The sequence below is a fragment of the Hylobates moloch genome, unplaced genomic scaffold (genome assembly GCF_009828535.3).
Source record: "Hylobates moloch isolate HMO894 unplaced genomic scaffold, HMol_V3 SCAFFOLD_13, whole genome shotgun sequence".
NCBI classification, from domain to species: domain Eukaryota; kingdom Metazoa; phylum Chordata; class Mammalia; order Primates; family Hylobatidae; genus Hylobates; species Hylobates moloch.
The window spans coordinates 40,674,076-40,696,686 of record NW_026652288.1 but is presented as its reverse complement, the minus strand read 5'-3'; the positions used below and the strand labels follow the sequence as shown (position 1 = coordinate 40,696,686).

Here is a 22,611-nt window from a genome sequence, read left to right as displayed (position 1 = left end):
CGCAGAGGAATTTGCAGTTTCCGGGAGGTTGAGGAAGCGACCCGAGCACAGCCCCACCAGACGTAGCCCTAGCGCCCGGCTTTCCGGGTTCCGCGACGCTGTCGGGAGAAACCCGCGCGCCTGGAAGAGGCAGGCCGGGCTCGCCGCACCTGCGGGCAGGCGGGGAGGGTCGCGGCTGCGCGGGGTGGGGCTCGGCCGGTCGCCCGTCCGGGGCGGGGCCCAGGGAGGCGGGGTCGCGGGCGCACCGGGGCCGAGCCGCGCCTGGAGCCGGACGGGGAGGCGGCGGGAGGGGCCGGGACAGCCTGATTGAGCGGCGGCCGCAGCTGCGGCAGGACTGCCCGGGGCCGCGCGCCGGGAACCTCGCGGGGCTGGCGGGCGCCGCACTCCCTCCCTGGCCGCCTGCGCCCCGGGGAGGCCGCCTGCGTGCGACGGGACCGGCAGCATGAGCAGCGGCTACAGCAGCCTGGAGGAGGACGCCGAGGACTTCTTCTTCACCGCCAGGACCTCCTTCTTCAGGAGGGCGCCCCAGGGCAAGCCCCGCTCCGGCCAGCAAGTGAGTGGCGCGCGGCGGGCGCTGCAGCCCGCGCCCCAGAGCCCCGGGGAACCCGCCAGCCCGCGCCCCCTGACTCCACGTGTCTCTGCGGGGCGCTCGGGGGATGCTCGCCGGGAAGGAGGAGCGGGCCGAGAAGTGGCTTCTGCCTTTTCGGGTCCCGGGAACGTGCCTGGAGCTTGTGCCTGTGGGCGAGGGAAGGTGGAGGAAGGGCGGGGAGGCTGAGGGCCGGCTTCTGCCTTCCGCGCCGGATGGCCTCTGCAGCTCCGCCTCGGGCCGCCGCCTGCGGGGAGCAGTCCCGGAGCCAGCAGGAGTCCCTGGGCCACTCCCCCATGTTTCCTCTTCGCGTCCCCGCTGGGTCGACGGTCGGGTTCGCGCGCCTGTCCTTCCTGTTAGTCTGCTTCCTCATTTGTGGCCCCCAGAGTGGCTTGGGTCAACGTGTAATAGCTAGGGGTGGCCGGGTGACCTGGCCTCCTCTCTTCCTGGCCCGGGCGCCCTGGTGGGGTGGGGGTCCAGGGGCACCGCGGGCCTCACCACCGTAGGCGCTCACTAAATCTCGGTTGCGGGACTCAGGGTTGTGCGTTTCCTGTAAAGCTAGGTTTTTTGGTGCCCAGATGTTTTGCAGACAGGCTCCTATGCTAAATACTAGCCAGCGACAGCTAACCTTTTGGCCGGTTTCTTCCTTTTTTGGAGGCAGCACGCCGTGGGAAGCATGAGTTGGGAAAAGATGGGAAGGGAACTTGTGTCAGTTTCGCCAGCCGTAGCCGTGTTTTTTGGGAGGCCTTCCTGAAACGGGGCACGTCGGCTGGACTGAGGAGCCCGGTGCTAGAACCCGCGGCCTCCTGGCACTAGGAGCCGCACCAGGGAGCCGGGCCAACCCGGCCACACTCACATCAGATTACAGAAGATTGTAATGGAACAAATTTGTTGCTTTTAGAAAACAGGCGTTCACCAAACATTTCTATTAATACCGGACTGAGACCTAGAGACTAGAAGCAAGAAGAATTGTTCAGGGGCCGGATGATAACTTTTTTTGGTGAAGTAAAATTCTTTCTAAAATTCGGAAGTTCTAGTCTTTTCAGGCTCTTAAGTCCCAAACCAGGAGGAGGAGAGGAGACGGTGAAGGGTAAGCTGAAGTCAAATGCCCTTATTCAGTAACCACAGTTAATCTCAAGTCCCGGTGCCATAGTTGTCTGTCTTGTATTGTTTCTAAGGCTTAAGGCCCCACTATTTACGAGTCACTTTGAGTGGGATCTCTTACTTTCAGCAGAGTGTGTTCTAAGAGCATGAGATTGTTGTGAAGTTTGGAAGTTGGAAATGCCCTCTCCTCCCCATGCCCACCCTCCCAGGTTATAGAAAAATTGCATTTGCTTTTGCTTTTTCCATTTTGCTTTCTCTTTCTTGGCCTCTCTTTTCCCCTTCTCCATTTTGCATTTTCTCCTTTCATTTATGTTGCTTTCACCACTTGACATGAAAAGGATCTCATGCTAGTTTGAAGTTTATTCCAGAGGTGTCTGCTAATCTCCTGAAAACTGGCTGGTTCTTGGATTCTCCAGGGGTGAGATGCCACAAGGGCCAAAGTATTCAGATTTGAATTGTATGAGAATCCTTTAGTGCTTTAAAGAGTAAAGACATCAGTTTTTTTCTAGGTTTATATGCATTTAGCATTTCTTTTTTTTTTTCTTTTTTTTTGAGATGGAGTCTCACTGTGTTACCCAGGCTGGAGTGCAGTCGTGTGATATCGGCTCACTGCAACCTCAGCTTCCCTGGTTCAAGCGATTCCCTTGCCTCAGCTTCCCGAGTAGCTGAGATTACAGGCATGCACCACCACATCTGGCTAATTTTTGTATTTTTAGTAGAGATGGGATTTAACCTTGTTGGCCAGGCTGGTCTCGAACTCCTGGCCTCAGGTAATCTGCCCGCCTTGGCCTCCCAAAGTGCAGGGATTACAGATGTGAGCCACCGCCCCCGGCGCATTTATTGTTTCTATGTTGTATGCAATCATTTATGTATCATCTAGCATATATATTATACTCAGGGTAGTATTATTTAGCATTTAGAATTAGTTAACATTAATACGTATTTTGAAATATTGTGTTGGAAATCAGGACAGGAAGACATAGTTCGTGCTTGAAGAGCTTCATATGTGTATTTGAAGCTTTATTGCCTGCATATTTTTCCCTTCTAACATAACACATGTAAGGTGCTGAGTTGTAGAAGTTATTTGCCAGGCAGAGAAGGTGTTCTAAACTATGAATTTTAGTGAGCATTGTGGTTTATTTAAAGAAGTGATATGAATGTTTTAAATTCCTGGTAAGATTGGTGAATTAGGGAAGTAAAACATCATAAATATAAAGCAAAGCACTCTTAATGTAGAACATTTCTTTTATCTAAGGTTAGATAAGCCTTTTTCTTCATTTTCATGCTGATGATTATAAGAATAAGATAAGCACTTCTGACATATAGCATAGTAGTGAAATTTATCCTTTCCATAGAGAGATGGAAAGAGAGGTATTGCTAGAAGGATCTATTAGAGATACAGTGATTTTTTTTTTTTTTTTTGGATGCTGTACCACCTGGTGGAAAAGTGAGAAAAATGAGGTTTCTAGATTTCTTGAAACTATCCGGAGAAAACAAGATGTTTGTGGTAAATGCAGAATGGGGAGAAAGGGGTGAGGGAGCGGGTGGACTAGAAATTTCCTTCTTCTCTTTCCAGGCAAGGGAACATAGCCCAACTTCTTTCTATCCCCAACAGTAACAAAAACCTTATAAAGAAAATGTTATCATTTTCTTTCTTACTTTAAACCCCATTCTTAACAAGAACAACAACAAAAATGGAAAAGGGTTAAAACCTGTCTAGGCCAGGTGTGGTAACTCACGCCTATAATTCCAGCACTTTGGGAGGCTGAGATGGGAGGATTGCTTGAGCCCAGGAGTTTGAGACCAGCCTGGGCAACATGGCAAAACCCTGTCTCTACAAAAAAAATGCAAAAATTAGCCAGGCATGGTGGCGCCCGCCTGTAGTCCCAGCTACTCGGGAGACTGAGGTGGGAGCATTGCTTAAGGCCGGGAGGCAGAGGTTGCAGTGAGCTGTGATCGCACCACTGCACTCCAGCCTGGGCAACAGAGCAAGATCCTGTCTCAAAAACAAAACTGTCTAAAAGATATAAAGGGAATGAACATATGACCTTTGTGACAGTTTGAATGTCATGTTTATTGTATCCCCAGGGTCTGGATCAGTACCTGATATACAGTAGTTGCTCAATGAATGCAAGCTGAATGAATGGATGTTTTCCTGATTTGATAATAACTGGGTCTTTACCATTTCTTTCTTTCTTTTTTTTTTTTGAAATGGAATTTCACTCTTGTTGCCCAGGCTGGAGTGCAATGGCGTGATCTCGGCTCACTGCAACCTCTGTCTCCCACGTGCAAACGATTCTCCTGCCTCAGCCTCCCGAGTAGCTGGGATTATAGGCACCTGCCACCATACCCAGCTAAATTTTGTAGTAGAGATGGGGTTTCACCATGTTGGCCAGGCTGGTCTTGAATTCCTGACCTCAGGTGATCTGCCCGCCTCAGCCTCCCAAAGTGCTGGGATTACAGGCATGAGCCACCGCGCCTGGCTGTTTCTTAAAATTTCAACTCCCTGACCTGCATATATTGTCATGACAGTGTTTATAATTTGTATTTGTGGATTCGCTGTGTTTCAAAGGATCCACCTAATCATTGTTTTCAGCAAAACCAAAGATGTGGACAGTTCTGTAATTTATTATTTACCTTCTTGATTTCCCACCAAAATCAAACTACCTGTAAATACAGGACACATTCAGATTTCCAAAGAATAGAAATGGTCTAAAGTTATAATCTGTTGGAGTGTGTCTTACCTCTTAGCTAAGCTACCTCTCCTCCTGAGCCTTTGGTAGTTCATGGGAATAAGGAAATGAGACAGTATTTTTGCTTTAGAAGTAGGATGGTCAAGAAGTCTTGAGAAACGTGAAATTGTCTTCTGAACAACCCACGCTTTAAAAAAAATTGTGCTGAAGAATTTTTCAGTAAGTAAGCCTATTAGACTCCACATAGCAGGCCTCAGCTTCACCCGTTCGGTTTTCTCTTTCTTATTCAAATATTTTTGTGCCTCAATTATTTGGTTATGTCATATTGCTAGAATCAACAGTAATGAGCTGCACTCTTTTATTAGTGTTTCCATTAGAAGTTTTAGAGCTAGATCACTGGGGTAAAAGAATAGTGGCTTATGACATAATAGGTATTTTGACTATACTAGCCTTTTTCTTTCTTTCTTTTTTTTTTTTTTTTTTTTTGAGACAGAGTTTCGCTCTTGTCACCCAGGCTGGAGTGCAGTGGCGTGATCTTGGCTCTGCAACCTCTGCCTCCTGGGTTCAAATGATTCTCCTGCCTCAGCCTCCTGAGTAGCTGGGATTACAGGCTTCCACCACAATGCCCGGCTAATTTTTTGTATTTTTAGTAGAGACGGGCTTTCACCATGTTGGGCAAACTGTTCTCGAACTCCTGACCTCAGGTGATCCACCCACCTCGGCCTCCCAAAGTGCTAGGATTACAGGTGTGAGCCACCACTCCTGGCCTATACTAGCTTTTTAAATGCTAATTTTTAATTCCTGTATTATGGGGCATAAACATTTTCACCAGACATTTTGCCTAGTGCAAGGTGGTTTACACATCTTTTCTGCATGTCTGATATGTTCTATTCTTACACTATACTAATCCATTGGAATTTTGTGTTTGTGTGAGCAAGATTCACAAAGGTATATTCCTTTAAATGAATTTCAAAAGAAAATTAGTTCCCAGTCTTATAAAGCCTCATATTTGAGCAGTATACTCCTTATCCCATTTCTTCTTCTGGCTAACTCGCAAGATTTGGAATTATTTGGAAAGCAGTGACACAAAACATTTTTGAAAAGAAAGGCTAAAAATATCCAATAATGTGGTTATTCTTTTTAGACTTCCTTTGGCAGTCAGTGCATGTCATACTGTTAACATTCTTTTTCTCGGAGAAAAAAACTGAGGCTGACCAAATGCTTTCTAGTGTGGCCTGATCACCAACTCTTAGCCCTGGGCATTAGCCCTCGCATTTTCCACCCCCAAGTGTCCAAGCATAAGTAGCTGTCTTTCAATAAAGTCCCCAGTTTGAAACATGCATTTCACTCCTAATTTGGCCAAAGGCCATTGGCTAGCAGTCCCTCTTCAGAGGGGATTGTGAGAAGACAGTAGGATATATGATAAACGCATGCAAAGGAGCTTCTCTTCTATATGACAAGTCTTGGCTAACTTAGCCTCTTTGCATCTTCCTCTCTTTGAAGAGCTACAAACATTTGCCTTGTAGGAAGTTTTTATTCTCATGGCAAGCAGGCATTACCTCTATTACAAGGCCCCGCTTATTGTTCACCCTGTGATGTAATAGCTTTTCGGACTCTAGCCATATTAGCCTTCTCTTTAATTCCTTTCAGGCCCCTTCGCCATCTTGGAACCATGGCCTGGAGTTGCCGCCCTCCATTCTCCTTAAGATGTCGACTCAGAAAAGTCTTAAAGCCCTCTGTTCTTTCCCTTCATAACAAAATTATAATTTGTCATTATATTTTGTTTAATGAGGACAGAGACTAGCATTTTTTAGCTACTACATAAAATAAATGCTTGGCACTTAAGATGCTTGAACAAATGAAAGCCTGCTCAGTTTGGATGGATGTCCCAGTATTTGGTACTGTTAGTTTTCCTTTATACACAGATGTACACAGTGTCTCCCCCTTTCCAAACTAGACCATAAGCCTTCACAGTATCTTACAGGTAGTAGTGATTTAAAATGGGATGATATTGGTGATATCTATGATTACTGGTTAGGCATAATTCACTTTATATACTTTCCCCTTGTTTTAAGAAAACTCATCATTTATTCATTAATCTATTTAGCTGACAATTTATTGTGTGCCTACTATGTGCCAGATACTGTTCTAGCCTCTGGGGTTAGGGTGGTGAACAATACACCGTCCCTAGCCTCTCTTGGCAATGTTTTTAAAAAGCTTACCCAATAGGCAAATGAAAATATCTCTCTAATTTTTCCCTAAAGAGCTTGCTCCTTTAGTGTATTTGAGGAAACTTGGAAATGTAGTTTTTCAGGAACACACCTATTTTGTAGTGTGGTAAAGCTATACATTGATTGATTGATTGATTGATTGATTGAGATGGGGTCTTGCTCTGTCACCCAGGCTGGAATACAATGATGCAATCTCCACTCACCGCAACCTCTGCCTCCTGGGTTCAGGCGATTCCCCTGCCTCAGCCTCCCCAGTAGCTAGGATTACAGGTGTGTGCCACCACATGTGGCTGATTTTTTTGTATTTTTAGTAGGGATGGGGTTTCACCATGTTGGCCAGGCTGCTCTTGAACTCCTGACCTTGTGATCTGCCTGCCTCGGCCTCCCAAAGTGCTGGGATTAGAGGAATGAGCTACCATGCCCGGCCCTATACATCTATTTAGATGGGAATGTTGACGTGAAAGTGTATCACTTCCTGTTTTACATCCTTGTGTAAAACAATCACATTTCTTTATTGATGACTGTCTTCCAACAGAAACATAATCATCTTCAAGGTTAGAAAACGTTTTTTAAATAACTTAACCAGAGTTAACCAAACTGGTTAATTCACCAAAATGTTAACCAAAATTAACCAAATAACCAAATTTGGTTTATTTTCCAGGTCTTTTTTTTCTTTTCTGTTTTCGTTTTTAAAGAGATGGGATCTTGGTATGTTGCCCAAGCTAAAATGCAGTTGTTATTCACAGGCATGATAATAGTGCCCTATAGCCTCGAACTCCTGGGCCCACGTGATCCTCCTGCCTCAGCCTCCTGAGTATTCCAGGTTTTTCTTAATAGTTTAAACAGGTAGTTCTGGTTTGGCTATCAGTAGTGTTGTCAAATAGCTTTTGTTTGCTTAATTTTTTTTTTTTTGAGACAAGTCTTGATCTGTTGCCCAGGCTGGAGTGCAGTGGCACGATCTCGGCTCACTGCAACCTCCGCCTCGTGGGTTCAAACAATTCTCTTGCCTCAGCCTCCTGAGTAGCTGGGATTACAGGGGCATGCCACCATCCCCGGCTAATTTTTGTATTTTTTAAGTAGAGACGGGGTTATACCATGTTGGCCAGACTGGTCTCAAACTCCTGATCTCGTGATCCTCCCGCCTTGGCCTCCCAAAGTGCTGGGATTACAGGTGTGAGCCACCACACCTGGCCTTTTTTTTTTTATTTAAATGGAGAGGGCCAGATAATGCTCTAGGAAGGATGTCAGAACCCATAAAAAATGATGAGTCCTTGAAATATATGTAAAAACTTATGTAACCAGTCAGAAAATATATTCTGAGATAGAAGTGACCATTCTAAAACTGTGCTGTACAATAGAGTAGTCACTAGCCACATATAGTTTTTGAGCACTCGAAACGTGGCTAGTCTGAATTGAGATTGCTGTGAAAAATACACACTGGATTTTGAAGATTAGAAAGAAAGAATGTAAAATATATTACGATAATTTAAAAATTGCAATTACATGTTGAAATGATAATATTAGATAATATTTGAGTTAAGTAAATTTAATGTTACTTATTTTTTAGCATGGCTACCGGAAAACTTAAAATTATGCGTGTGGCCCGCATGATATTTTTGTTGAACAATGCTGTTTGCTGAAGCAGAGCTGGCAGCCCTTGCCGGAGATTTCAATCTCCATTGTCTTGGTGGCTGCAGATGGATGGATGTGGGGTTACCAGCCCGGTGTGTTTTAAAGATTTTTCTTTGTGAAGGGGAACTTGCCCTTTACTGTTAGGGATAGTTTCTTCTCAGCCTATCCAGGGACACACATACTAGCATTTTGGGGTTGTGAAACTTTTGTGTGGGGAACTTCCCTTTTTTTTTTTTCCACATGAGCCAGTAAGATAAAACTGACCTAATAGCATTCTCAGTGCAACTCTGCCTTCAGTTTAAGGAGAGAAGAGCGCTCATGTTTCATAGAGTATTAAAGGAGCAAGCTTAATATTTTGCATTTTATGGGCTGTAATTGCTAACTGCTGCTACATGATTCAGTCAGCTAAGAATAATTTACTAATTATATATTGCAGCACTCGGTTCTTTTTCCAGATGCTAAACAAAGTGAGATAATTAGAGGAGGAAAAAGGGTGAGTTTGGGAATCGGAGACCAGAAGGATAGATTTAGAAGATCTTGGAGTTAACAGCAAAGGGTTCGCTTAAAATTAGTGCAGGTTGCCAGGCGTGGTGGCTCACGCCTGTAATCCCAGCACATTGGGAGGCCGAGGCAGGCGGATCACGAGGTCGGGAGTTCATGACCAGCTTGGCCAATATAGTGAAACCCTGCCTCTATTAAAAATACAAAAATTAGGCGGGCATGGTGGTGCATGCCTGTACTCCCAGCTACTCCGGAGGCTGAGGCAGGAGAATTGCTTGAACCCGGGAGGTGGGGGTTGTGTTGAGCCAAGATTGCGCCACTGCACTCCGGCTTGGGCAACAGAGTGAGACTTCGTATCAAAAAAAAAAAAAAATTAGTGCAGGTTGACCGTGTGTGTGTGTGTGTGTGTGTGTGTGTGTAGTTTTCTAAATTCATTTTTCAATTATTGAATATTCACAATGATGCTAGACTAAGTGCTAGAGATTTGGTGGTGAACGAAACAGATTGAAACCTGCCTTCATGGGAGGCCTATATAGGTTCGTCTGAATTTGACTAGTCTAGATAAATGAATTTGTACAGTAATTGTCTTTTTGTAACTGGCTTAGTTTACTTAGCTTGGTGTCCTCAAGATTTATTCATGTTGGAGTATGTGTCAGAATTTCCTTCCTTTTAAAGGCTGAATAGTATATCCATTGTATGTATATATCACTTTTTGTTTATCCATTGATTCTTCCCTAGACATTTGGATTGCTTCCACCTTTTGGCTATTGTGAAAAATGCTGCTATGAACATGGGTGTACAAATATCTCTTAAAGACCCTTCTTAAAACTTTTTGCGATATATACCCATAAGTAACAATTGCTATAGAATCATATGGTAATTCTGTTTTTAATTTTTTGAGGAATACTATACTGACAAATTTGAATACTTATTTAAACCCAGGATTATGGAATACTGCTGCTTGATTTCAGCTGTCATTTTGTTGTCTACATTGTATTTTATTGAATTGGCATTATTCCCCAAATATTGGAAAATGTGGAGGTTTCTAATTTTTGCTACTGTAAATAGCACTGATAAATACCTTGAGCATGAAACCTTTTCCATTGTGGATTAATTTTATAGGACAGTTGTACAAAAATGGAATTTTACTGATTATGAGGGTGTGACTTTTTATGATTCTAGTTATATATTGCCAATTTATGTCTATTTTTAAGTTTCATTACACCCTTACCTCCATTGGATATAGTCATTAAAATAGAGAAAAAAAAACTTCAATAACTAAAGGCACCTTATTGCTATTTAATTTGCATTCCTTTATTATTATTTTTAAAATTATTATTATTATTTTTTGAGATGGCGTTTTACTTGTCACCCAAGCTGTAATGGCGCGATCTCGGCTCACTGCAACCTCCGCCTCCCAGGTTCAAGCGATTCTCCTGCCTCAGCCTCCCGAGTAGCTGGGATTACAGGTGCCTGCCACTACGCCCTGCTAATTTTTGTATTTTTAGTAGAGATGAGGTTTCACCATGTTGGCCAGGCTGGTCTCGAACTCCTGACCTCGGGTGATCCACCCACCTCGGCCTCCCAAAGTGCTGAGATTACAGATGTGAGGTACCGCGCCCAGCACATTCCTTTAGTTAACTGTGAATTTAATACTTTTTTAATACTTCTGAGTAAATCTCCCTTGTGTGAGAATTGTCCATGCATGACCTTTGCCCATTTCTCTATTAGGTAGGCAAAATCTTGAGAGAGCACTGCTTGAGTCTGTGCATTTTTAGCTGGGTAGATGGTTCTCCTTTTTTGTGGTCAGCTGAACTTCAGGGTTTTTTTTGACTTACACTGTTTGTACCAAAAGGATATTACATATTCAGGCTTTCATTTTTTTAAGGTGGAGTTTCGCTCATGTTGCCCAGGCTGGAGTGCAATGGCACGATCTTGGCCCACTGCAACCTCTGCCTCCCAGGTTCAAGCGATTCTCCTGCCTCATCCTCCCAAGTAGCTGGGATTACGGGCATGCGCCACTATGCCTGGCTAATTTTTGTATTTTTAGTAGAGACGGGATTGATCAGGCTGGATGGTCTCGAACTCCTGATCTCGGGTGATCCACCCACCTAGGCCTCCCAAAGCGCTGGGATTACAGGCGTGAGCCACCGTGCCCGGCCCAGGCATTTTGAAATACTTTAGAATGTGTTTCAGGCTGACATCACTGAAACTCAGAAAAATACTTGTTACTCCTGTAGTTACATCATGGGAAAGGCATTGCTAAGAAAGCATCACCATAAATAAACCCGTGGGATTCAGAAGGTGGGGAGTTGGGTGATGTGTTTTCTACTAGCCATGTTTTTTTAAGAAAAGGGTGACTAGAAGTTCCTGTTTATCTTTGAATTTCAGTAAATTTAGGGCTTGTTTTCCAACCACTCTGGTAGAATTTAGAAGAACCTATTTTTTATTTTTATTTTTTTGACAGTCTTGCACTGTCACCAGGCTGGAGTGCAGTGGTGCAATCTCATCTCACTGCAACCTCTGCCTCCCAGGTTCAAGCTGTCCTCCTGCCCCAGCCTCCTGAGTAGCTGGGATTACAGGCATGCATCACCACGTCCAGCTAATTTTTTTTTTTTGTATTTTTAGTAGAGTCAGGGTTTTACCATGTTAGGCTGGTCTCAAACTCCTGACCTCGTTATCCGCCTGCCTCGGCCTCCCAAAGTGTTGGGATTACAGGTGTGAGCCACCGTGCCTGGCCAAACCTAACATATTTTGTAAATATACTAGGTATGGAAAAAAGGATGGTAGGACAAACTGCTGGAAAACCTTACCCACCAAAGGTAATTTATACTGTTTACTTATAGGCTTATTGTCTTTTGTTGAAAAATTGCAATGAGAAAGGAATCGGCATTGGCATCTATTAGGTTGGTGCAAAAGTAATTGCGGTTTTTGCCATTACTTTCAGTAGCAAAAATCTCAATTACTTTTGCACCAATTTAATATTTTTAGGCTTGTTGAAGCCTTTGTAGAAAATTGTTGCTTCATCTCTTTTGTTCTGATTAACTCCTACTTTAAATTTTTTCTTCTTTCAGAATCTTTTTATCAAGTGAATCTTTTAAAAAGATGTGAAGAGTTATTTCTGACTTTAGATTGATAGATTATGAGCCCTCCTTAATCCCCAATTTCTTAACTTAAACAAGCTTACTGTGAAAATTTTCTTTCTTCCTTTTTTTTTTTTTTTTTTTTTTTTTGAGATGGAGTCTTGCTCTGTTGCCCAGGTTATAGTACAGTGGCACTATCTTGGCTCACTGCAGCCTCCATCTCCTGAGTTCAAGTGATTCTTCTGTCTCAGCCTCCCCAGCAGCTGGGAATACAGGCGCATACCACCACGCCCGGCTAATTTTTGTACTTTTAGTAGAGACGGGGTTTCGCCATGTTGGCCAGGCTGGTCTTGAACTGCTGACCTCAGGTGATCCCCCTGCCTCGTCCTCCCAGAGTGCTAGGATTACAGGCATGAGCCGCCGCGCCCGGCTACTGTGAAAATTTTCTACAAATGCTTGTTTCGAGGAATCTTTTTTGATAATTTTGCCAGCAAAGTCATAGGAACAAAATTTTTTTAAATGAAATTAGAAAACAACATAGTTAAATGTATTATGTAGGAGGAAAAGTACCAGTACTAAAATTAACTTTAGCATTCCTTAGCGTTTTACAGTTAACAGAGCATTCCAAGGGAATTAAAATTCAGTTGATTTTATTGGACTTTAATTTCAGAGGAACTCTGAGATGAGAAATTTAACCAGCACGTTTATCCGTTTATGCCTTAAGCAGATGCAGGTTTCATGACATGCCAGAGGTAAATTCAGGGGTACTTGACTGTAGTGAGTAATTTCCCAGCTATGGAAAAATGTAAATATTATGTAGATGGTATAAAGAAACAATATTACGTTTGTCCATTTAAGGTCTGTTTCTGTTTGTTCAGACAGGCTTGTGGATTGCTTTTCTTGCGAGTGTTCCTTTAGGGGGAAGGTACAGCCCTTTCAAATATTTCAGAATTTTCTTTTATTTTCTTTTATTTTTTTGAGATGGAGTCTTGCGCTGTCACCCAGGCTGGAGTGCAGTGGCACGATCTCAGCTCACTGAAGTTTCTGCTTCCCAGGTTCGAGAAATTCTCATGCCTCAGCTTCCCGAGTAGCTGGGATTGCCAGCACCCGCCACCACGCCTAGCTAATTTTTGTTTTGTTTTTTTTTAGTAGAGACAGGGTTTCACCGTGTTGGCCAGACTGGTCTCAAACTCCTGGCCTCAAGCGATCTGCCCGCCTCTGCCTCCCAAAGTGTTGGGATTACAGGCATGAGCCACCATGCCCAGCCATATTTCTGTTTTAAAATTGCTTTCTTGCTTTTCCTCTGACCAGATTTGGTCCTGTGAAACTGTCAATTAGCATGAATGAGGTGCTGCTACCCTGCAGGGGTTTGATCCTTGGCTGTCATGTTGGTGGTCTCTGTATCCAAATAAGTATTCGTGAAATTTGGGGGAAGAGAATTTGGGCTTATTGTGTAGCGGAAGGAGTACCTTTCATAAAGGCAAACCTAGCACCAATATCAACAAATCCACTTACAATCCATTCCTAAAGGAGGAAGTTCTGTTACAGTTTTAAAATTAATATTACAATGCATCTTGCTTGTTTGAGGTGAGGGCTTAAAACTCAGTAATGAAGAAGAGGGAGAACTATAGGCTAAAAGGGCGTGTGTTCTTAATTGATTAATTGCAAGCAGCTGTGTAGGGCACCTTGTGTTTAAATCAGTGCTAGCTGTATTATCTTGGGCAAGTTATTGTACCTCTTTGTTTTTTTAATTTATTTTTACTTTTTACATTTTTAAGAGACAGGATCTCACCATGTTGCTCAGGTTGGTCTTGAACTCATGGGCTCAAGAGATCCTCCTCCCTTGGCCTCCCAAAGTGCTGGGATTACAGGCATGGGCCACCACGCCTGGCAAATCGTTGTACCTCTTTGAGCCTCAGTTTCCTCATTTGTAAACTAGTAGGATGCCTGGAAGTTCATAAGCATGAATAAATGTTAGCAATAGTTATTGTTTTTTGAGACGGAGTCTTGCTCTGTCGCCCAGGATGGAGTGCAGTGAACTCCGCCTCCTGGGTTCATGCCATTCTCCTGCCTCAGCATCCTGAGTAGCTGGAACTACAGGCGCCTGCCACCATGCCCGGATAATTTTTTTTTGTATTTTTAGTAGAGATGGGGTTTGACCGTGTTAGCCAGGATGGTCTCGATCTCCTGACTTCGTGATCTGCCTGCCCCGGCCTCCCAAAGTTCTGGGATTACAGGCGTGAGCCACCGCACCTGGCCAGCAATAGTTATTTTTAAAAGATCCTCCTACGTGTGATTATATGCCCCTTTTCATCTGAGGGTAGTAGACCATATGGAGAACTGACAGTGGTTCAGAGATTTGAAGTGAACTAATATATAGTCCATCCAAAGAGTGAAAAATGGCAGGAAATTAGGTCTGTCTCATTGGCTTTATTAACCAAAATGAATTGGGAATCTCAATGTAATTGGTCAGGAAGGAGCTCCAGTCATTCCTGGAGGATTAATTTTTTTTTTTTTTTTTTTTAGCTGCATACCATATCACTGTGGTGCCTTTGTTTTTGGAAAGGAGCTGTTGCCTGCTGACCAAGCCTGGGGGCACCTAATCACAAGTCTTTCCCAACTTCTTTTTCCTTTAAAGCAAGCCACTCCAATTGAAAGAGAATGATTAGACATATGAAAGTGTGGTTTTGTTTGCCCAAGAGTTTATGTATAAGTTAACACATTGTACATTTTTTTTTTTTTAAACTTCCTCTTTCTCTCTTATCTGTCTCTGATCATGGGATCCTGGTTAGTTTTGCTCAGGGCAGCTCGCTTGACCTGGTGACAAATTCCGCCTCTTCCTGGGGCTTTCCTTTTTCCTCCAGAAGGTCTTGTGCTCATGGTTTAGGAACTTAGTCAGTGTCGTCTTTCTGGTTTTCATGATATCAAATCAAATAAGGTAATACATGCAAACCGTATAACGTGCTGCAAAGGCAGACTCTGCTGCTGTCCTTAGAGTCCAGTTCCCTGGCCGTGGATGGGTTCCCAGCCCTCTGTTCTCTCTCCACAGAGTGACTGTCTCAGCTCTGAGGGTTTCAGCGATACTGGATGCTTCCACATTTAGGAAACAGGCCTGCTTATGCTCCAGTGCAGGCATTAAAGCTCAATGAGTCATGTGATCTGCTTGGCCGACTCTTCAGAGTTCGTTTGTACTCAGCAAAACTAGTATGAGTCTTGGAACCCAGTGGGAAACCTCTTCCTAGTCCTATAGGCCGGATGGGCCTTCTCAGTTTTCATATTCTCTCTCCACCTCCAACCTCCCCTTCCTTTGGTTGTATGTTTCTCACAATGAATTGGTTATTGGAAACTGGCTTTATAGTAATTCCAAATGCCATTGTGAAGATTTTTAATAGCCTTTAAAATTTTTAATTGGCTGAGCTGTAATGTTATTGATATATTTTTGTATAAATGTTATTATTAACAAGTTAATTCATATAAAAGGCTTGGAACTATACCTGGCCTATAAGTACATGTTTAATAAAGATTAACTTATTATTTCTGCTGGGTATGGTGGCTCACGCCTGTAATCCCAACACTCTGGGAGGCCGAGGTGAGCAGATCACTTGAGGTCAGGAGTTCGAGACCAACCTGGGTCAACATGGTGAAACCCTGTCTTTACTAAAAATACAAAAATTAGCCTGACGCGCTCGCTGGAACTTAGGAGGCGGAGGTTGCAGTGAGCCGAGATCATGCCACTGTACTCCAGCCTGGGCAACAGAGCGAGACTCTTGTCTCAAAAAAAAAAAAAAAAGAAAAAAAGAAAAAGATCAACTTATTATTTCTAATGGTATTAGAATTGTTTTATTTTATTTTTTGTTTTTGAGACGGTCTCGCTGTGTCACCCAGGCTGGAGTGCAGTGGTGCGATCATGCCTCACTGTAGCTAGCCTTGAACTCCTGGGCTCAAGTGATCCTCTCACCTCAACCTCCTGAGTAGCTGGGACTACAGGTACATTCACGCCTGGCTAATTTTAAAAAATGTTTTTGTAGAAATGGGGTCTTGCTGTGTTGCCCAGGCTGGTCTTGAACTCCTGGGCTCAAGTGATCCTCCTGCCTTGGCCTCCCAAAGTGTTAGGATTACAGGTGTATGCCACCATGCTCATCCAGCATTCTTAATCAAAATAATGTGATAGGAGATTTTATGAAGGCAGTGTGGTTCAGTAGAAAGGTCTTGGGATCTAGAATTGGGAGACTATTTTAAGTTTGGAGCTGTTATTTACTAGCTCTGGGAGCTTGAGCAGGTTCTTTAGTTAACTTCCTTGAGTAACAGTTTCTTGATCTTTAAAACATTATAGAGGGGTTAAATCAGATAATGTATGTGGAAAGTTTTCCTAGATTATAGATTATTACATAATTGTAAGTGTGATAGCAATCACAGGTGTGTTTAGAGACTATAAAACATGGTTTTCTCCTACTTTTAATCTTGTCTCATGTAAATTAATGACACATTCTCAGTCGACTGTAGTATTGACACTTGATAAAACAGTTTTTGAAAATGAATTTATTCCACATCTCTTCTATGTCTGTTTTTATCTGCAAAGTGGTGATTTGTGTCTGGGGAATTCAACAATTGATAGCTAAGCATCAACTTTAAATTACTTTATGAATTGTTGATTGTGTTTATGAAGCACTGGTGATTTGGGGGAAGATGACATTTTAGCTTATTATTGGATGCATCAGGGGATTTGAGTTAATTTAGCTTTAAGCCTTCCAGATTATGCTGCCTATGAGCTTCACAAGGGCAGACCACATCTCTAGTTTTCACCATGATATTTTCAGTGCTATCTTGATGCCTGGCACAGAGGACAGAGGGAGTCCCAATGATATTTGTTAATTGACCACCTGGTTTTCGTCTGATCAGACTTGTGTCAGAATTATAATCAAGGAAAAGTTGGGCAAAGGCACTAAAATGGGTTTCTTTTGGTTTCAGAGGGAGTAATAATAAAACAACAGTAATAGCTTATGCATTCATGTGGAAATAGGACATTTAGGTGAAAAGTACGTTGGGCCAGGGGTATGGAGATCTAGCTCCTAGGACTGGTCCTTTATTAAATAGCAGAGATAACTTTGGGAGAGTTTCTTAACCATTTTTGGCTTCCGTTTCTTTCTCAAAGGCCCTGTCCAGCTGTGTGGCAAATGGTTAGTTTATTCTGGAGCAGAATTACTGATTGGAGGGAAAGTAACAGCAATAGGACTTGAGAGGGCTTCACAAATGTTTTGAGATGCCAAATGAATTAGTTTAGAAACAGCTATATTAGGTCATATCTGCTTGGATGGGGAGAACCCAAGTGAGTTGATTAGTCATGGGTGTTTGAGAAATGAATAGAATATGTAGAATTATTTCTTTTCCAAAAGAAGGAATGTCTTGGGAAAGAAATCAAAGGGGACCTGGGTGATATCTTTGATTCATCCCCTATCTAGTGCCAACAAGAACAAGTTTCTTTCTTTTCCTTTTTTTAAGAATGGATTTCATGTAAGCCAAAAGAACACTTGATTGTTCTGAACTTCTATATATTGCAGGAGTTATAAATACAGTATCAAGAACTATTTAAGAAGAGCCCACCAGCAGTTCCACGTTCCTCAAAACCAGCACAGGATGAATGTATGAGAATCATCTTCTTACTGAGAATGGTAGGACAGAAGGGATAGTTTAGCCACTATACTTCCTGGAAGAGTCAGTACTTGAGGGTTGGCACAGCTTTTTGGGATTGAGGGAGTATGTTCATTTCCTTTGGAAGATTAATTTTTTCCTTTTTTTTGAGATGGAGTCTCATTCTGTCACCCAGGGTGGAGTGCAGTGGCGTGGCTCACTGCAACCTGGGCCTCCCAGGTTCAAGCAATTCTCCCTGCCTCAGCCTCCTGAGTAGCTGGGATTACAGGCATGCACCACCATACTCGCCTAATTTTTGTATTATTAGTAAAGATGGGGTTTCGCCATCTTGGCCATGCTGGTCTTGAACTCATGACCTCAGGTGATCCACCTGCCTTGGCCTCCCAAAGTGCTGGGATTACAGGTGTGAGCCACTGCACCCGGCCTGATTAATTTCTTTCACTTGCTTCAAGTGTCTTCTTTATTCCAGCCTACACATATAGGTAAATATTCCTAGCAGCAAGTTAAATCCTATTATAAAATGCCAGAGTCAGTTGTCTAATTTTTATTTTATTTTATTATTATTTTTTTGAGACAGGGTCTTGCTTTGGCACCCAGGCTGGAGTGCAGTGGCATGAACACAGCTCACCACAGCCTTCACCTCCCAGGCTCAAGTGATCCTTCCAATTCAGCCTCCTTAGTGGCTGGGACCACAGGTGCAGACCACCACACCTGGCTAATTTGTGTATTTTTTTTTTTTTTAAGACAAGGTCTCACTCTGTCGTCCAGGCTGCAGTACAGTGGCACAATCTTGGCTCACTGCAACCTCTGCCTATGGGTTCAAGCAATCCTCCCACCTCAGCCTCCCAAGTAGCTAGGGCTACAGGTACATGCCACCACACCCAGCTAATTTTTCGTACTTTTTTTGTAGAGATGGGGTTTCACAGCATTGCCCAGGCTGGTCTCAAACTCCTGGGCTCAAGCCATCTGTCTGCCTTGGCCTCCCAAAGTGCTGGGATTACAGGCATGAGCCACTGCGCCTGTCCCCCCGCTATTCTTCCAGCTAGAAGGACTATACTTAAATGCATAATTATACAAACTTTTGATTTGTTATGAAAATCACAAAAAATTATTTTTCTAGCAACTTCTGCCCTTTTCGTTAAACAGATCCTAGTATTCCTGAAATTCTGTGGTGGATTTTTATATGTAATGTGATAATATGAAGAAATAGCTGATTTAGGTAGCTGCTCACATATCATGTTTGTTTTAATTGGAAAAGTTGGCCTATGAAAGTGAGTATTGTATAAAAATGCTTTATGTGGGCCAGGCGTGGTGGCTCATGCCTGTAATCCCAGCACTTTGGGAGGCCGAGGCAGGTGGATCACCTGAGGTCAGGAGTTTGAGACCAGCCTGGCCAACATGTTGAAACCCCATCTCTACTACAAATACAAAAATTAGCTGGGCATGGTGTGTGCACCTATAATCTCAGTTACTCAGGAGACTGAGGCAGGAGAATCGCTTGAACCTGGGAGGTGGAGGTTTCAGTGAGCTGAGATTGTGCCACTGTACTCCAGCCTGGGCGACAGAGCAAGACTCCATCTCAAAAAAAAAAGAAAAAGAAAAATGGTTTATGTGAACTAAAAGGTTGTTTGCATTTTGTGGCAAATAACAGTACCAAATTCCCAGATCCTAAATGTTTCAGTTATGAAATATTTGAAGTACCTCTGAATTTACACATAGGCATTCCACTCATGTAGGCACTCATTGATTTTAAGTTTTTTTCATTCATCAAAAGGGAAAATGTGGGCTACCATATGTATAACTTTTGTCATCCAAAAAAGAGATACAAAGTTAAAAATTAGCCAGGCCGTGGGGGTCATGCCTGTAATCCCAGCACTTTGGGAGGCTGAGGCAGGAGGATTGTTTAAGCCCAGGAGTTTGAGACCAGCCTGGGCAACAGAGCGAGACATTGTCTTTACTGAAAAAAGAGAAATTATCCAAATGTGGTGGTTTGTGCCTGTAGTCCCAGCTATTTGGGAGGCTGAGGCAGGAGGATTGCTTGAGCCCAGCAGTTTGAGGCTGCAGTGAGCTATGGTCACACCACTGCACTGTAGCCTGAGTGACAGAGGGAGACCCTATCTCAAAAACAAAATGAAATAAAACAAAAAAAAAGGGTGCTTAGAAATCCTGAACTGTACTTTTTACTCTCAGGACATGTGATCATATGTCTACTCAGGAGTAAGTTATAGCCAGTTCTCGGTAGATGTTGAGTTATTAAAATGGAATGAAGGCGTGAATGTGGGGATGAAGTGGAGGAGGGGCTGGGTTGGAGATACTGGTTAATTGGGAGGCATTAGTAACACTGAATGTGGGCAGAGAGGTGGTGAGAAAGAGGAGTCAAGGATGAGTTGTAGGTTTCTGGTTTGAGAGCCTTGGAAGATGGTGCTAGCAAGCAGCGGCTACTCACCAAGAAATCAAGTAAGAAGAAAGATCAGGTTTAGGAGGGAGGACACATGCAGGCAATCAATATATGGCATACACCAGGCAGTCAATAAATTTTGAGTGAGTAAATCTGGGCCTGTGTGTTTTGAGATGTCTGTGGGCTATCAGAATTTCTGGGGTTTCTTATGAAGAAGGTAGACCTGGTCTGCAGAGAGCTTTGGGATTTGTTGAAGTCATGGGCTTAGATGAACTATATGTGTAAAGCAAAAAAGGTGTCTTTAGACAGAAGCATGGAGGATACCACAGAAGCATGGGGGCACCAGCAGGTAAGAACTGGGCAGAGAAGGGCATGTCCATGGAGGAACCAAGGAGTGGTCAGAGAAGCTGGAGAAAAAGAAGAGGGTGGTTGTCCTGGGATCGGAGGTTGGGACCACCTCAAGAACAAGGGCTTGGTCATGGGACAAGTGCTGTAGAAAAGCCAAGAAGGCCTGGGGTGGAACCGTGAGGTGGTCTCTGGAGACCTTGAGGAGAGCCACTCCAGTGAACTGGAGACACACAGTCACACTGCAGTGGGTGGGGAGTGAGTAGTGCAGAGGAAGCAGGAGAGTGAGTGGAGGTGCTCTTCCATGAGGCTTGTCTGGCAAGGAGAGGATGGTGTAGTAAAATGAGGAGCCCACAAGGGCGAGGGAAGTGGTAAGGGTGTTATCATCGTATGTAATGTATGTATGTATGTATTTATGTATGTATGTATTTTGAGACATAGTCTTGCTCTGTCGTCCAGGCTGGAGTGCAGTGGTACAATCTCTGCTCACTGCAACCTCTGTCTCCCGGGTTCAAGATTCTCCTGCCTTAGCCTCCCAAGTAGCTGGGATTACAGGCGCCTGCCACCACACCCAGCTAATTTTTGTATTTTTAGTAGAGATGGAGTTTTGCCATGTTGGCCAGGCTAGTCTCGTCTCAACCTCCTGACCTCAGGTTATCCGCCCACCTCGGCCTCCCAAAGTGCTGGGATTACAGGGGTGAGCCACCATACCCGGCCTGTTTTTTATTTATTTTTCGATGAGAGGACTTGAATGGAAAGAAAGGCTGAGTGTCAGGGGAGTGAGGATCATTGAAAGAGATGCCTGCCTTCGTACTGGAAAGGATGATATTTGGATTCTAAGTAGAAGGCTGCTTAGAAAGAAGACGTCTCTCCCATGGTTGAGTGGAGGAGGAGTTCAATCTGGAAATGTGTATATAATACAAGAGGGGGTGACTAGGCCTTTCAGTTGGTGGCAGGTGGATATTGATGGAGGAGGTGGGTATGCACATGTGGGAGTGGTGCATGAAGAGAAGCCCACACAGGCAGGCACCGGGCCAGAAGAGGGGAGTGCTGGGGTATTTGGGACCAACTGGTGGTATGGCTGCAGCAAAGATTGCCATGCCAAGGATGTGGTGAAAAACTAAGCTGGAAAGGAGGGAGGGTTGGCAGGCTCTGAAAGGCCGTGCTTGCCAGCCTGAAGACTGAATATTTTTTGAGTAAGGAGGAGCCACTTAGGGAGAAATAAAGTGGACAGACCTATGACTTTAAAACTGACAGCAGTTTATGGCAGAGTTTAGAGGGCAAGAGAGGTAGGGATATTGTTTGGAAGGTGATGGCAGTAACCTGGGTGAAGGGAACTAGGGCTAGAAATAGGGCAGTTGCAGTGGGAGAGAAAAGGACTCCAGAAGTTGAGTTGTCACATTGACGCCTGATTGACTAGGGTGAGGGGAGGCAAGGAAGGAGACGAGAGAAAAGAAGGAGGTATGGAAGGTGGCTGGGTGGGAGGATGGCCATGCCACTGTGGAATGGGGAGCGCGGGAGGAAGGGGAACAGAAGTTTAGTGAGGTAGGGCAACAGCTCGGTTTTAGGGCCTATACACAACATTTGTGTAGCATCCAGCTGGCAGCCAGAATTAGGGGTCTGAAGCTCAGGACAGACCTCAGATCTCATGGAAGCATGAGATCATCATCCTTGAATTGGAAGTGGTTAAGATTTATTTGAAATAACAAGAGAAAAATAAATCTTGATGTGGATATGGACTGGAAGAGTAAACTTCACAGACCATTTGAATGTATTTTTAACTTTCTTAGAAAAAAAGTCTTTGAAGACCAGAATGTGGTGGTGCTCCACAAATAGCTCAAAATTAGCACATCTAGAATAAGCTAGAAAATAAATCTAAGAAGTTTCAATAGAAATGCTGTTATCTTGATCTGGCTCTATTTGTTTTTTTCCTATCAGGTTAACATCTGTTTCTTCAATCATTTTGTTTATTCCTTTTGATAAGAGACAGAGGACTGACAGGGACTAGCTGGTTATGTTTTTGAAAAGTCTTTGAAGATGAAACATACGTTTTGAGTTTGGTGACATTGCATTAATTATTCTCTGGTTTTGACACCAGTGGATACTGATATGGTTTGGATGTGTGTTGCCTTCAAATCTTATGTTGAAACTTGATCCACAATGTTAGAGTTGGGGCCTAGTGGGAGGTATTGGATTATGGGGATGGATCCCTCATGAATGGCTTAGTACCACCTCCTTGGTGATAAGTGAGTTCTTATCTGTTCATGTGAGAGCTGGTTGTTTAAAAAGAGCCTGGCACCTCCTCCTCTCTCTCTTGTTCCCTCTCCTGCCATGTGACACACCTGCTTCCTTCCCCTTTTCCTTTCACCATGATTGGAAGCTTCCTGAG

At 43.6% G+C, this 22,611-nt stretch overlaps 1 protein-coding gene across 1 annotated transcript in view; it reads left to right on the top strand.

Annotated features, from left to right (window-relative positions):
• Positions 1-304: 304 nt before the first annotated feature.
• Positions 305-22,611, top strand: part of RASSF3 (Ras association domain family member 3) — an 87,102-nt gene continuing 64,795 nt past the window's right edge. Inside the window, exon 1 of the mRNA XM_032173156.2 lies at positions 305-553. Coding sequence (XP_032029047.1) covers positions 443-553 — 111 coding nt within the window. The 5' untranslated portion in view covers positions 305-442. The remainder of the gene's footprint in view (positions 554-22,611) is intronic.